General features: G+C 50.4%; 1 protein-coding gene across 7 annotated transcripts in view; it reads left to right on the top strand.

Moving 5' to 3' along the window:
• Window positions 1-444: 444 nt before the first annotated feature.
• CLEC16A (C-type lectin domain containing 16A) overlaps window positions 445-13958 on the top strand; it is a 241052-nt gene continuing 227538 nt past the window's right edge. For 5 of the 7 annotated variants that reach the window (XM_055409497.2, XM_055409495.2, XM_055409498.2 and 2 more), the window contains exons 1-2: window positions 446-689; window positions 12596-12724. In XM_055409497.2, coding sequence (XP_055265472.1) covers window positions 610-689; window positions 12596-12724 — 209 coding nt within the window. In that variant the 5' untranslated portion in view covers window positions 446-609. Of the gene's footprint in view, window positions 690-12595; window positions 12725-13958 lie in introns of all 7 variants that reach the window. The other 2 variants (XM_088832968.1, XM_055409494.2) reach the window with 2 other exon arrangements.

Here is a 13958-nt window from a genome sequence, read left to right as displayed (position 1 = left end):
AATTATATGATCTTGGGTAAGTTAAGCCCACTGTGATTCAATTTCCTCTTGGGTAAAAAGGGGATAATAAAGGTACTCATCTCATAGGGTTGTTGTGAGAATTAAATAATATGTGTAAAGTGCTTACGGCAGTAGCACACAGCATACGCCAAGGAACAGCTATTCTTATTCTTATCATAAAGGTAACAATTGCTAATACCGTGGTAACTTTCATTCACCCATCTTCACAGATACAGTTCTTAGAGCTCCTCCCACCCCTAAGATACTGCTGACTCCCCTCCTCTCGCCCCGCCTCTTTCCCAAGGCTGCAGGCCCGCGGTTGCGTGATGCACGTCGGGCTTTGTAGTTCCTTCGCAGAGTCCCGTCCGCGGGGGCCTCGCGAGCGAACTGCATTTCCCAGCATTCCTCGCGGCGGGCGGCCGTAAAGCGCGTTGGTCGAACGGCCGGTTCCGGCTGAATGTCAGTGCGGGGCTGTGAGGCCGGGGAGGAAGGTGGTTGGCGGTGTCTCCACCACCCGCGCCGCTGCCTCCTCCGCTTGTGCCGCCGCCACGGGCGCCCGGCCGCTCGGGTATGAGACCGTGAGGCGAGTGACTGGCCGGGACCGCCGAGATGTTTGGCCGCTCGCGGAGCTGGGTGGGCGGGGGCCATGGCAAGTCTTCCCGCAACATCCACTCCCTGGACCACCTCAAGTGAGTGTATTGGGGCAGAAGGGGGAGGCCGCGGGGCGGGAGCTGGGGTTGGGGGCGCGTAGACCCGGGCCGGGGGCGCTGGGAAGTGTGAAAGCGGAGGCAGAGGGCCGAGGGAGGCGCTCGGGGAAGACTGTGTGCTGGTTAAGAACTATGGCTCGACATAGGGCGCCCGGCTTCGAACCCCGACCTCGTAGCTCCTCTCTTCTGTGACCTTGGGCAAGTCGCTCCGCTTCTCAGAGTCTCAGTATTACGGATGCAGATTTCAGTTTACGAATGCAGACCTCGTTCTCGCCGGGGCTGGACGATGGGCACCAAGCTTCCCCGGGGCGGTATTTCTTAGGCTGCACAGCTTAAGGGGTCAGAGGTCTGGATCCTGGAGCCAGACAGATGTGGGTTTGAATTTAAGTGCGTGAATTTAGACCTCAGTTTCTTCACTTGTAAGATGACTATAGTGATAGCACCTGCTTTCTACGATTGTTTTGAGGGTAGAGTTAGAGAATGTACATAAAGGTGGAAGCTTCTACTAGTGCTCAGTAAAGGACAAAAATTTAAAATCCTAACTAGTTTCTTAGGGGAGTATAAAGAGTCAGAAGTAGGTGGCAAGGTGGTTCTGGGAAGCAAGAGTACACAGAGTGGCTGCATTCAGATCCTGGTTTCCTCATTGAATGGCTGTGTGACCTTGGACAAATTGCTTCACCTCTCTGAGACTCTGATTCCTCATCTGCAAATAAGGATGGTGAACATTATGCAAAGATTCTGTAATGTTGTGTGTGTAAAGAGATTGAGCCAGCGTGTCTTCTACAGTAGGCAGCTAATAATGGTAGTTGTGTTGATAAGTGGGGCAAACCCTTCCCAGACATCCCTACCTAAAGTGCTTCCCCTGCCCCGATTCCTTTCTGTTAGATCTTTCTCCTGATTTCATTCATTTGATTCATCTCCACCACCTGCAAGTATCCTTTGTGTTTTTACTACTTTTGTGTCTGTTACTAAGCTCGTACTTCCAGGAGGGCAGAGATGGCTTGTTTTGCTCACAAGCTGTATTCCCAACATCTAGCTTTGTGCCTGGCACTCAACAGAATCTTGACGGATGCTTAAAGAAAGAGAAAAACGAATGAATGGGGAGAGGTGCAGAGCATACAGGCAGAGATTAGGATTTTTTGAGGTTGGGGGGGAGGGTTAATGGAAAATAGGGGTTTCCCTGGTGGCTCAGATGGTAAACAATCTGCTTGCAATGCAGGAGACCCAGGTTTGACCCCTGGGTGGGGAAGATACCCTGGAGAAGGAAATGGCAACCCACTTCAATAGTCTCGCCTGGGGAATCCCCGTGGACAGAGGCGCCTGGCGGGCTGCAGTCCATGGGGTCGCACAGAGTCGGACACGCCTGAGCACATGTGCACAGCAGTGCCCCGTAATTCTCAGCTGTGCCTTTCTAGCAGGGAGCAGGCACTCAATAAATATTTGTAGGTCTTAAAGAGTGGGAGTCAGGAGGAGTCATGACTTAGCGAGGAATGGTTTTGTGGGGTTGGGATGAAAGAGGCGTAGGACAAAGATGGGGCTGTGTAGGGAGGCAGGAATCCTAGACGGGAGGGCAGCTGGGCGGGAAAGCGAGAGACTTAAGGATTTCAGGAATTTAGAGGGTGGGTGGATGAGGCTGAGAAGGGGTGGAGGGTTATCTAAAGCAGGTTGGGCATGCTGCCAGCACCCAGGTGCCTGCGGGCTCTCACCTAACTCTGCCCGACTCGAGCCCTTTTAAATTACTTTAGTGGCTATCGAATACATGTTCACTGCCAGGTGCTTGTTAAGGACTTACTGTGTGTTATTTCCTTCAGTCCTCACAAGCCTTATGAGTTGTTGGAAGTATGATTGTTTCCATTTTCTAGAGTGGAAACTAAGGTCCGAAGATGTTAAGTCACTTACCCAAGGTGACAACAGCTGAAAAGTGTCAAAGCCAGGATTTGACTTCAGGGTTTGCACTCATTATGCCGTCTTTTTGAGTAAAAATCCTAAAAGTCAGTTTGGGAAGACTTGCAACCTGGCTGAGTCTCACTGCCCAATGGGGCATCTTGGCCGTCTGGCCAACCAGGGAATGATAAAGGGATTCAGGTTCCTTTGAAGTATCCCGGGAACTGCCCAGGTTCATTGTTTAGGTCACAGCGCCTGTGGGGTGCTTTTTGAAAACCCATGTTGCCTGCCCTGAATTGGGCAGATCAGCTTAATCCATATTATAACCTGAAGTACCTGCCAATCTGTGTATTGAAGGGGGGCTTAGAAGACCCCAAAGTGACCTGGGAAAGAATGCTGTAAACAGCTGTAAACGGTGCCATAAACAGCGCTTGGGCACAGAACAGCCCATTCCCCGAGGGAGCTCTCAGGCTGGTGGGGAAGACAGAGCCAGTAACTGTGGTGTGACAAGTGCGGGGGTCGCTGTGGGTTCAGGGCTCTGGGGGAACCCTTCTTGGGTGCTCTCTGGGGGAGGCAGCCAGAGCAGAGTGGTCAGGGACAAGCAGGAGCCCCACGTGGAGCTGCGGGATGTGGGAGGGGGGCCCTGGGGTGTCTGGAGTGTGAAGGTGGGGCTACAATTACAGGACACAAGGCTGGAGGCAGAACAGGGCTTCATCTGATCCACAGGGTGACGAACCATCCCGGGTGCCTGGGACTGAGGGGTTTCCCAGGACGTGGCGCTTTCAGTGCTAAAGACGGGAAAGTCCTCGGCAACCAGTCCGAATCGGTCACTCTACCAGTGACAGGTGACAGTTCCTGATACACTCTTGCCCTGACCTGGGGCAGTGGGGGTAGAGAGATTAAGATATTGAAATGAATTCAGAATGGACGGTTCAGGGAGGGGGCACACACAGCATCTGGGAACATTCTTCCTGTTTTTTTTTTGTTGTTGTTTATTTTTGGCCGTGCTGGTCTTCGTTGCTTCGGGGCTTTTCTCTGGCTGCGGCGACTGGGAGCTACTCTAATTGTGGTGCACGGGCTTCTCATCGCGGTGCCTCTCTTCTTGTGGAGCACGGGCTCTGGGGTGTGGGCTCAGTAGTTTCGGGCTCTAAGGCACGCAGGCTTCAGTGGTTGTGGCACACAGGCTCGCTGGTTGCGGCTTGAGGGCTCTGGAATGCCGGCTCAGCAGCTGTGGTGCAGAAGCTTAGTTGCCCCGTGGCATGTGGGATCTTCCCAGGCAGATTCTTATCCATTGTGCCACCAGGGAAGCCCTCCCCCGCCCCCTTTTTAAAATAGACTTTACTTTTAAGAGAAGTTTGAGATGTACAGAACAATTTAGAAGATAGTACAGAGACCCGGAAACCTTTCCTGAACCACACTGTTCATAACATTCCTAGTTTTCAAACTGGAGACGAATTTTACTTGTGAGATAGGGTTTTACTTTTGCTAAATAGTGGAAAGCTGTGTCCTGTGGTCTTTGTCTACTGAATGGAGTTCATGGTTTAGTTGAGGCAGATTGAGACAGTAAGAGGTGGTTTGCTGCACATCATGGGTGTTTTATCGGCCAGACCAATGGCAAGGCTGTCACGTGGACGAGCAGAACCTTGGCTGATGGAGTTGCCTGATCGATACTGAAGCATCCCCTTCACTAGGGACTATGAGTCCACAAACAACTGGAACTTTCTTGTTGTTGGGTTGGGTCGTTGCCTTACTTCTGATCTCCTTTGGGTGTGGGTTAAGATTCTTGGTTGCAAGTGATGGAAGCCCCGCTGGAATTACCTTCAGCCCCAGATGGATCTGATTGTCTCTTGCCACTGAACACACTGTCCTAGCTAAGCTGTGGCTGAGTCTGGGTGTTCAGACCAAGTTGTCAGTATACGCTTCTTCCCACATCTCGTCTCTGCTTTCTTCTTGGTTGGTGTCATTCTCAGAACGCTCCATTGCATCCAATCAGCTTAGCAACCCCTGCGAAAAAACCAGCTTCTTTTCTTAATGCTGCCGGCAGAAGTCTGGAAGTATCGTTGCAGCGACCTGGGGTCTCGTGCCTGTCCCTGAGTCAGTCACTGTGGCGGGGGCATGGGGTGCTCTTACTAGGCCCCTCCCTGGAGTCAGGGTGGCATCAACTCCTTCCAGGAGAAGGAGAGAAAGGGATGGTTCGGCACCGCAAAATGAAGAGGAATGGATGCCCAGGCTGACGTTCACCTGCTCTTGGTATGTTCAACGTTTGCCTAAGATCGTACTGATTATATTCAGAGCTCAGGGCACAGTATTTTCTCAGAATATCATACTCATCATATCCCTCGTTGAGGCACCCGTTGTGTCAGGTCTAAAGTTCCTTGAGGCCTTCCGAGTGCTCCAGGCTCTGTGCACACCTGTCCAGCTTGGGAGCATCGATGGAGACCCTCTAACCCCGGCTGGTGAGCCAGGAGCATCCTTGGTGGGCAGACAGCGGTTTGCGTGGAGATGTAAAGGCTGAGCGGTTGTTCCAGGCAGTCGGGGGCTGGAAGGGGGGATGCTGCAGGCAGAGGATGCAGCGTCTGGGAAACCTGCAGGGGGGAGGCAGGCTGTTAGGTGAGGGGAGCAGTCAGGGCAAGACCGGGTGGAGGACCCGAGTGCAGAGCCATGGGTCGGGAGAGGCCACGGAGCCCAGGTCCTGCTGAGGAATCCGAACACCAGGCTGAGAGCAAGCGAGGAGCCGCGTGCTCTGGTCTGGGCCGAGTTTGGAGGACGAGCTGGAGGGGCGCCCCCTCGGGACGCCTGCTGTCTCCTGCTGGCAGTCGGGGAGGGAAGCACCGCCATAAGGCAGGGATGCTTCTCGGGCCTTTTCGCGCTGACAGCCCTTCCCTCACTCACTCTTACACCCTCACCTGTCTTTACCTGTACTCTCTCCGAGGCCTGTCTGCTGGTAGGACTCTGCACCAGTACTCCCACGCCCTGGGTTCAGTCCCTGATCAGGGAACTCAGAGTGAGCCATGTGGCGCAGCCGTGAGAAAAGGAACCCCCACAGATCTCACTAATTCTTCCGTAAAAATCACTCTGGTGACATCAGCCGACAGGACGCTCCCGCCCTCTCTAACTTCTCCCGCTCTCGCCTCCGCTGTCCCACTCAGCACGACATCCTGTGAGCTTCTCATTGCCACAGGTTCCACCAGCTGGAGGTGCTCCGGGAGCTTCAGGCTGGACCTCAGATCTCAGCTGTGAGTTAGATCCCCAGCACAGCTGGCCGGGGTTCCTCAGGCATGTCCTCTCACGGTCGGAAACGATCTTGAATGTGTGTGTGTCGGTTTCTCCCAAATTTGACCGTGAGCCTCATGAGGACAGAGACCCGGGCGGCTGGTTCCCCAGGGACATGGTCAGATGCCAGCACAGGGCCCGGCACACAGTGAGAGAGCAGACGCTTGTCACAGGACGCACAGAAGAGGCAAGTGCTGGCCTGCCTTTTCTTGTCTTTCTTTAATTAATTAATTAATTTTAATTGGAGGCTAATTACTTTACAATACTGTGGTGGTTTTTGCCATCCATTGACATGAATCAGCCACAGGTGTACATGTGACCCCCCACCCCGTCCCAAACCCCCCTCCCACCTCCATCCCCTTCCTATCCCCCAGGGTTGTCCCAGAGTGCCCTGCTTCATGCATCGAACTTGGACTGGTCACCTGTTTCACATATGGTAATATACATGTTTCAATGCTATTCTGTCAAATCATCCCACTCTTGCCTTCTCCCACAGAGTCCAAAAGTCTGTTCTTTACATCTGTGTCTCTTGCTGTCTTGCATATAGGGTCATCGTTACCATCTTTCTAAATTCCATATATATGCGTTAGTATACTGTGTTGCGGAGAAGGCAATGGCAAGCCACTCCAGTACTCTTGCCTAGAAAATCCCATGGATGGAGCAGCCTGGTAGGCTGCAGTCCGTGGGGTCGCTAAGGGTCGGACACGACTGAGCGACTTCACTTTCACTTTTCACTTTCACACATTGGAGAAGGAAATGGCAACCCACTCCAGTGTTCTTGCCTGGAGAATCCCAAGGACGGGGGACCCTGGTGGGCTTCTGTCTATGGGGTCACACCGAGTCGGACATGACTGAAGTGACGCAGCAGCAGCATACTGTGTTGGTGTTTCTGTTTCTGACTTAGTTCACTCTGTATAATAGGCTCAAGTTTCATCCACCTCATTAGAACTGATTCAAATGCGTTCTTTTTAATGGCTGAGTAATACTCCATTGTGTATATGTACCACAGCTTTCTTATCCATTTGTCTGCAGATGGACATCTAGGTTGCTTCCATGTCCTGGCTATTATAAACAGTGCTGCGATGAACACTGGAGTACATGTGTCTCTTTCAATTCTGGTTTCCTTGGTGTGTATGCCCAGGAGTGGGAATGCTGGGTCATATGGCAGTTCTATTTCCAGTCTTTTAAGGAATCTCCACACTGTTTTCCATAGTGGCTGTACTAGTTTGCATTCCCACCAACAGTGTAAGAGGGTTCCTTTTTCTCCGCACCCTCTCCAGCATTTATTGTTTGTAGACTTTTGGATAGCAGCCATTCTGACCAGCATGAGATGGTACCTCACTGTGGTTTTGATTTGCATTTCTCTGATAATGAGTGATGTTGAGCGTCTTTTCATGTGTTTGTTCGCCATCTGTATGTCTTTGGAGAAATGTCTGTTTAGTTCTTGGCCCGTTTTTTGATTGGGTCGTTTATTTTTCTGGTATTGAGTTTCATGAGCTGCTTATGTATTTTTGAGATTAATTCTTTGTCAGCTGCTTCATTTGCTATTGTTTTCTCCCATTCTGAAGGCTCTCTTTTCACCTTGCTTATAGTTTCCTTTGTTGTGCAAAAGCTTTTAAGTTTAATTAGGTCCCGTTTGTTTATTTTTGCTTTTATTTCCATTACTCTGTGGCCTGCCTGTTTTTAACAACAGTTTGCTCTTGCCTGTTTGGGCACAGGGCCTGGGCTGGAGCTGTGACTTTTTCTAGGGCTGAAATGCTCCCCGGCATCTCAGACCTGGCCTCACTCGCTGGCCCAGTTTGACATCTTTCAGAGGTGATTCATTGGGAGAGGCACCGCCTGTAACACCTCCTAATCTAGCCTGTGTCCACCCTGCCTGGAGCTTCTCCTTGTCCTGCTGGCCAGGGAGCTGGATGCTGACCAAGTGGAGGTTTTCAGGGCACAGAGTGGGACCCTCTGCGAAGTGTCTGCCCTGGTGCCGAGGAGGCCAAACAGCCCCAGGCTCCATGTCCCCCAACTCCAGACCTTGTTATCTGGGGGGTGGGTGTGCTTTGGAGGAGTGGATTCCTAGCCCCACCCTATCCTTCCTCTCACAGCAGCTGACACGTAAGTGCATGGTGCTTGTTCAGTTGCTAAGTCCCGTCTGACTCTCTGTGACCCCGTGAGCTGCAGCACGCCAGGATCCTCTGTCCTCTTCCTCCTGGAGTTTGCTCAAATTATGTCCATTGAGTTGGTGATGCCATCCAGCCATCTTGTCCTCTGTCCTCCCCTTCTCCTTTTGTCTTCAGTCTTTCCCAGCATCAGGGTCTTTTCCAATGAGTTGGCTCTCCAAACCAGGTGGCCAGAGTATTGGAGCTTCAACTTCAGCATCACTCCTTCCAGTGAATGTTCAAGGTTGATTTCCTTTAGGATCGACTGCCTTGGTTTCCTTGCAGTGCATGATACAAGTCATAAAACTTGTATGAACTTCAACTTAGTACGTCTGCCTCTGAAGTGGATATAATTATTATTTACTGAGATGGTTTAACTTGGAAAATAAGTGAGTCTCTTGAGGAAGCAGGGTCCGTGGAGGAGGGATTTGTTTACTGTCGGAGTCCTTGGTGATGAGCTTGTCGTGTGTGGCATGCACGCTGGTAACAGACTGTAGTGTTTCTGTCTCTAGGCGTTCAAATTCAGCTTGTGTCTCAGAGTAGAGTTGCGTCCTGTACGAAAGTTTGAAATTGAGATGCTACATTTCTGCAGAATTTCCGCTGGAGACATGATAATGCTGGCTCTTTTCCAAAGAAGTGGCATCAGGATCCATGATAAGGACTTACCTTAAGATGGGATACGTGTTGCCATGCCTTTCTGGTTTGTTGTTTATGTCTTGGGTGCTAGGCGTTCATCACTTCATGGAAATGCTTGACTAATAAAAGTGTTTAAGTCATTGTTTGCATCTTCTACATTACGATGGTTATAAGCATGGGGTCACTGCCTGGGTGCCCTGTCCCTGGGCTGAGTCCCTTGGGACTCTGGGCGGATCCTGGGCTCCCCAGGGCATTAGCCCGGCAGGATTGTTGTGAGGGTTTATGAGTGAGCTCAACTGAGGCCCTCGGAATGGAGACATGGCAATAGGAGGCTACGACTGTCTCTGTGATGATGGTGGTTAAAATGGACACACACACACAGAGTTTGAGAGAAACTGTTGTTGTCGTAACAGTTATTATCATTGTAGGAGAAAAATCTGTCACTCTGTCCTTAGAAACTGATCTACACAGGGAAGAGCAGCCTTGCAGGTGGAGATGTGGTAACATCATAACATTGTTGTTGGTTTCTGAGGCTCAGTGTAAGAGTGACTGCTCTGTTGTCCTTCCAGTGGTGTACTCTGTAGTCACTACTGATGCTTGTGAGCAGTTACCAGTAACAGAAATGTTTTTATTTTAGCAGGAGGGAAGAAAGATGGACATGGTGACAGACGTACTGCATAAGCTCAAGTATCTCATGGACGAGGAGCCTGGCGGGGGCTATAGTACATAGGGTCACAAAGAGTCGGACGTGACCCAAGCGACTTAGCACAAACGCACACATGAGCTCAAGCATGTAGATTCCGTAGCAAAGAGAAAGACCCAAGGAAATACACTGCAACTCCAGCAGCGGTCATCTCTTCTGTTGTTGTTGAAGTTTCCAGTCTTTCTAAAATAGTGTTATGTTTAAAGCCAGAAAGTGATTATATTAGTATTGTACTGGTGTCTCTGAGGTAGTTGAATTATTTGATCTTCCAAAGCTGTGGAATTAGATGCAACAGTAAAATATTAATCTTTAATCCATTCAGCTTTCTTTTTTCCCCTCACCACATTTAAGCAAACATCTATTGAGGGGCTCTCCCTACAGTGTGACCTGAAACAGTGTGCTTGGGCATTGTGGTGGCCAAAGAATGAACCAGTGGCAGTGGAAATGTAGAGCTTGAGATCTGGTGGGTGTTTGCATCCGCCAACAACAGATGTTTAGAAAATGAATATTTTAAACACTCTCATTTACAGCGGCATCAAAAAACCCATCAGATACCTAGGAATAAATCTAACAAAAGATGCGCAAGCCCCCATCCAGCAAACCCTGAAGGAAATGTAAATGTCATCATGTTACACTTTCAAAAAGATGTCAGTTCTCTCCATATTTAGCTAGAGATTTAGGGCAGTCTTAAAGGAAATCTTAGCAGATGTTTTTATGTGGAAATTGAGAAGGTGATTTTAAAATGTATATGGAAATTCAAAGGGGCAAGAATAGCCAATATAATAATGGGGGAAAAAAAGGGAAGAAGTTGGAAGACATCACGTTGCAAGATGTATTATAAAGCTGCAGTGATCAGATAGCATGGTGTTGGCACAAAGATAAATAGATCAGTAGAACTAGAGTGTCCAGGAAGAGTCCCACGTGTGGTCACCTGATTAACGACAAAGTTGACATTGGTGTCCTTTGGAGAAATGAGAACGTTTTCAGTATATGATGCTGAATCAACTAGATCGCCTTATGGGAAGAAATGAATTTTGGCTAACATCTTATGCCATACACAACAGTGAGTTTCAGGTGTGCTCTAGGTCAGAATGTGAAAGGTAAAACAACTTTTTAAAAGAAAAAAAAACAATATTTCTTCATGACCTTGGAGTAGGTAAGGATTTCTTTAGATTGATACAAAAAGCACTATCCAAGGGAAAGATTGATAAATTGGACCACGTTAAAATTTGGAACTTTTGCTCATCAAAAGGCCACTGTAAAGAGAGTGAAAAGGCAAGCTGCATTCAGAGAAAACATTTGCCATAGGTATATATCCAGTAGGGCCTTCCCTGGTGGCTGAGGTGGTAAAGCATCTGCCTGCAGTGCACGAGACCCAGGTTCAATCTCTGGGTCCAGAAGATCCCCTGCAAAAGGCTGTGGCAACCCACTCCAGTATTCTTGCCTGGAGAATTCCATGGACGGAGGAGCCTGGCAGGGTACAGCCCCATGGGGTTGCAAAGAGTCGGACACGACTGAGCGACTTCACTTTCACGTATCCAGTAAGGGTTTTGTATTCAGAATGCATAAACTCCATCAAATTAATAAGAAGAAAGATTCTCTACCTAGTAAAAAGTGGGCAAAATACTCACACAGGCACCTCACAAAGGAGGATATTTAGATGGCTCTGAACGTGTGAAAAGACACCCACCTTCAGTCATGGTCATGTGATGAGACCCTGGTGCTGCATCACCACTTGCCAGCAGAAGGCGCCACTGAGAAAGGCAGAGAGCTGCAAGCTCTGCGGAGGTGGGTGGTGGGCTGGAGCCCTCAGACAGCTTCTGAGTAGAGGCTGTGGATGAGCTGCTGAGTGCCCCTCAGGTCCCCTGGCCTGTGCATTACTAGCAAGGTGAAATGCCTCATTGAAGGCCGCACGCAGTGGGCGATAGGGCCAGGAATCAAGCCCAGGCCTGTCTGTTGGGGCCAAAGGTTTGAACTCTTCACTGCTGCTCTTTGCCACTACTTGCTGTGTTTAACTCCTTGACTATATTTTGTCTTGTATGCTCTGATTTACCTTATATCCGTGAAAATGGGCCCCCCACTCCCATTCACCATGTATTGAGCACCTACAGTGTATCAGACATTCTGAAGCCTTTTGGGGTCACCAAGACCAGTAAGATGATGTTCCTGACCTCGAGGAACTCAGGTCTTGTGAAGGAGGCAGATCACTGCAAATCAGAGTGGTCTGTGCAGCAGCAAATGCATCTGGTTACAGAGGTGCCAGAGAGGAGGGAACAATCAAATCCACTTGGGCAGGAGAGCGGGAGGGGGGTTCTTGAAGAAGGCTTCACTCAGAGGTGACTGAGCTGGGTTTCGACATATGCGAGAGTCTGCTGGTTGGTTAGGACCTTGGCAAGCTGCACTGGCCTCGGTCTGCGGGCCCGGGAGATGCTCTCTTCAAAGCTGAGCCAAGCAGCGCTCCCAGGGCGTTGGCCAGGCTGCTGGTCCCCACGCTCCTCAGGAGTGGCCTCTGCGATTCTCTTGCCCGCCAGGATGAGGCCGGGCCTCCGGTCTCTGGACGTGCAGGTGGGTGAGGTACCTCACCATTGCCCCTCGAATCCACTCCACTTCCAACTGCACACAGTGGGTAAGATCACTGCCCTTGAAGTGCAAGCCACCCACTTCATCTGAGCCATCAGTCCTGTGCAGGGGGATGAGGGCGTTCCACAGGCGATCATGGTGGCTTGTGGTTTGAGCCGCTGGCTCCGGGCCCCACCCTCCCTGACCTGTGACTCCAGGTCTCATCTCTGCGGCAGCCAGACAGCGGCTCTTAGGCGTTTGGCGCTGAGTTGTGTGTCTCCATCGGTTCCACCGGCCTCAGAATCCCCTGAGAGTGTGAAAGAGGCCGACGCCTGGCCTTCCCTCAGCGCCCCTGCACATGAGTCTCTGGTGGGCTCTGCCCCCGCCTTGTCCCACTCTCGAGGCCGTTCTCTTGCCCACACTGGAGTGTGAGCGCCTGTCTTCAAAGGCTTGACAGTCTTGCCTCGCTTCAGGTTGGTAAGTCGCTGGTTATGTAACACTTCCAAGTGTCGTCTGCCTTTTTTCTCGGGTGGTGAGTTACGTCTCCTCTGAGCGGGGATTGTGCTAACCACCGAGCCTGAAGAACCCCCAGCCAAACTGTCCCTGACGCGTCACTCGCGGCCCCTGGCCTGGCTCCCGTCTCAGCTGGCCACCTTAGCTCTCGTCTCTTTGCTTCCTCTCAGGTATCTGTACCACGTGCTGACCAAAAACACCACGGTCACAGAGCAGAACAGGAACCTGCTGGTGGAGACCATCCGCTCCATCACCGAGATCCTGATCTGGGGGGACCAGAACGACAGCTCCGTATTTGAGTAAGGGTGTCTCCTTTTTTGTTTTTTAATCCTTATTCTTCCTTTGCATCTTTTTCTAAATGTGAGCCGTGAGTCATTCCCGATGACGTCAGGGTTTGACGCCAGTTTGATCCTGCACCGTTCTTTCTCAAATGTCCTTGAAACACTGTAGAAATGCCTGCTGAAAACGGGCAAGTTATGGAAATGAGTGTCCCTGGAGAAATCTGAAAATGTCATGGATAATTTTCCAAGTAATGTCTGATTATCTCCCCCAGAGGAAAGAGAAAATGTCTTGGGTGTTAGATTCCAAGTGAACTGAAAAGACCCTTCCCTGGGGTGAGGGTGGGGGTGGGGGACACGAAGGGTTAGCAGCAGTTGTGCTTACTGGTGGCTGGCCACAGTGCTGAGCTCTTGATGAGACGGCCCTTCTGTGAGGAAGTCTGCCGAAGCCCCCAGGGTGGAGGACCTGCTGCTGTCCCCATCTTCATCGCCACCCCCACAGATGTTTATGCTCAAGGTCGCGCAGCTGCTGAGCGCAGAAGCAGCAGCTCACACCCACAGCCCGTGGAGGGCTTTCTCCTCATCTCACACTTCCATGGTGAACAGCCTTAGGCCTGCCTCAGTTTCCTCATCGTTAAGTGAGAGAGAGCAAGCTCCTTGCCCAGTGCCTGGTACAGATTAGGCACTCGAGAAATATTTCAAATGATCATTTTAGAAGGTGCCCCTACTGGATAATTAAAAAGCAAAGGCTGTAACCCATGAACTGCTTTCCCCAACAGACCTGTCCCAATGTCTGAACGCAGAAGCATTGGGGTTGTGACAACCACCAAATACAGATTTTATTTTTATATAAACTATGTGGATGTGAGAGTTGGACTGTGAAGAAAGCTGATCGCCGAAGAATTGATGCTTTTGAACTGTGGTGCTGGAGAAGACTCTTGTGAGTCTCTTGGACTGCAAGGAGATCCAACCAGTCCATTCTAAAGGAGATCAGTCCTGAATATTCATTGGAAGCACTGATGCTGAGGCTGAAACTCCAATACTTTGGCCACCTCATTAGAAGAGTTGACTCACTGGAAAAGAGTCTGATGCTGGAAGGGATTGGGGGCAGGAAGAGAAGGAGATGACAGAGGATGAGATGGCTGGATGACATCACTGACTCGATGCACATGAGTTTGGGTGAACTCAGGGAGTTGGTGATGGACAGGGAAGCCTGGCGTGCTGTGATTCATGGGGTTGCAAAGAGTCGGACACG

Source organism: Moschus berezovskii, chromosome 27 (genome assembly GCF_049115385.1).
Source record: "Moschus berezovskii isolate FMDL1 chromosome 27, NW_MosBer_1.0, whole genome shotgun sequence".
Classification (NCBI taxonomy): domain Eukaryota; kingdom Metazoa; phylum Chordata; class Mammalia; order Artiodactyla; family Moschidae; genus Moschus; species Moschus berezovskii.
This window is presented reverse-complemented; position numbering and strand designations above follow the sequence as displayed.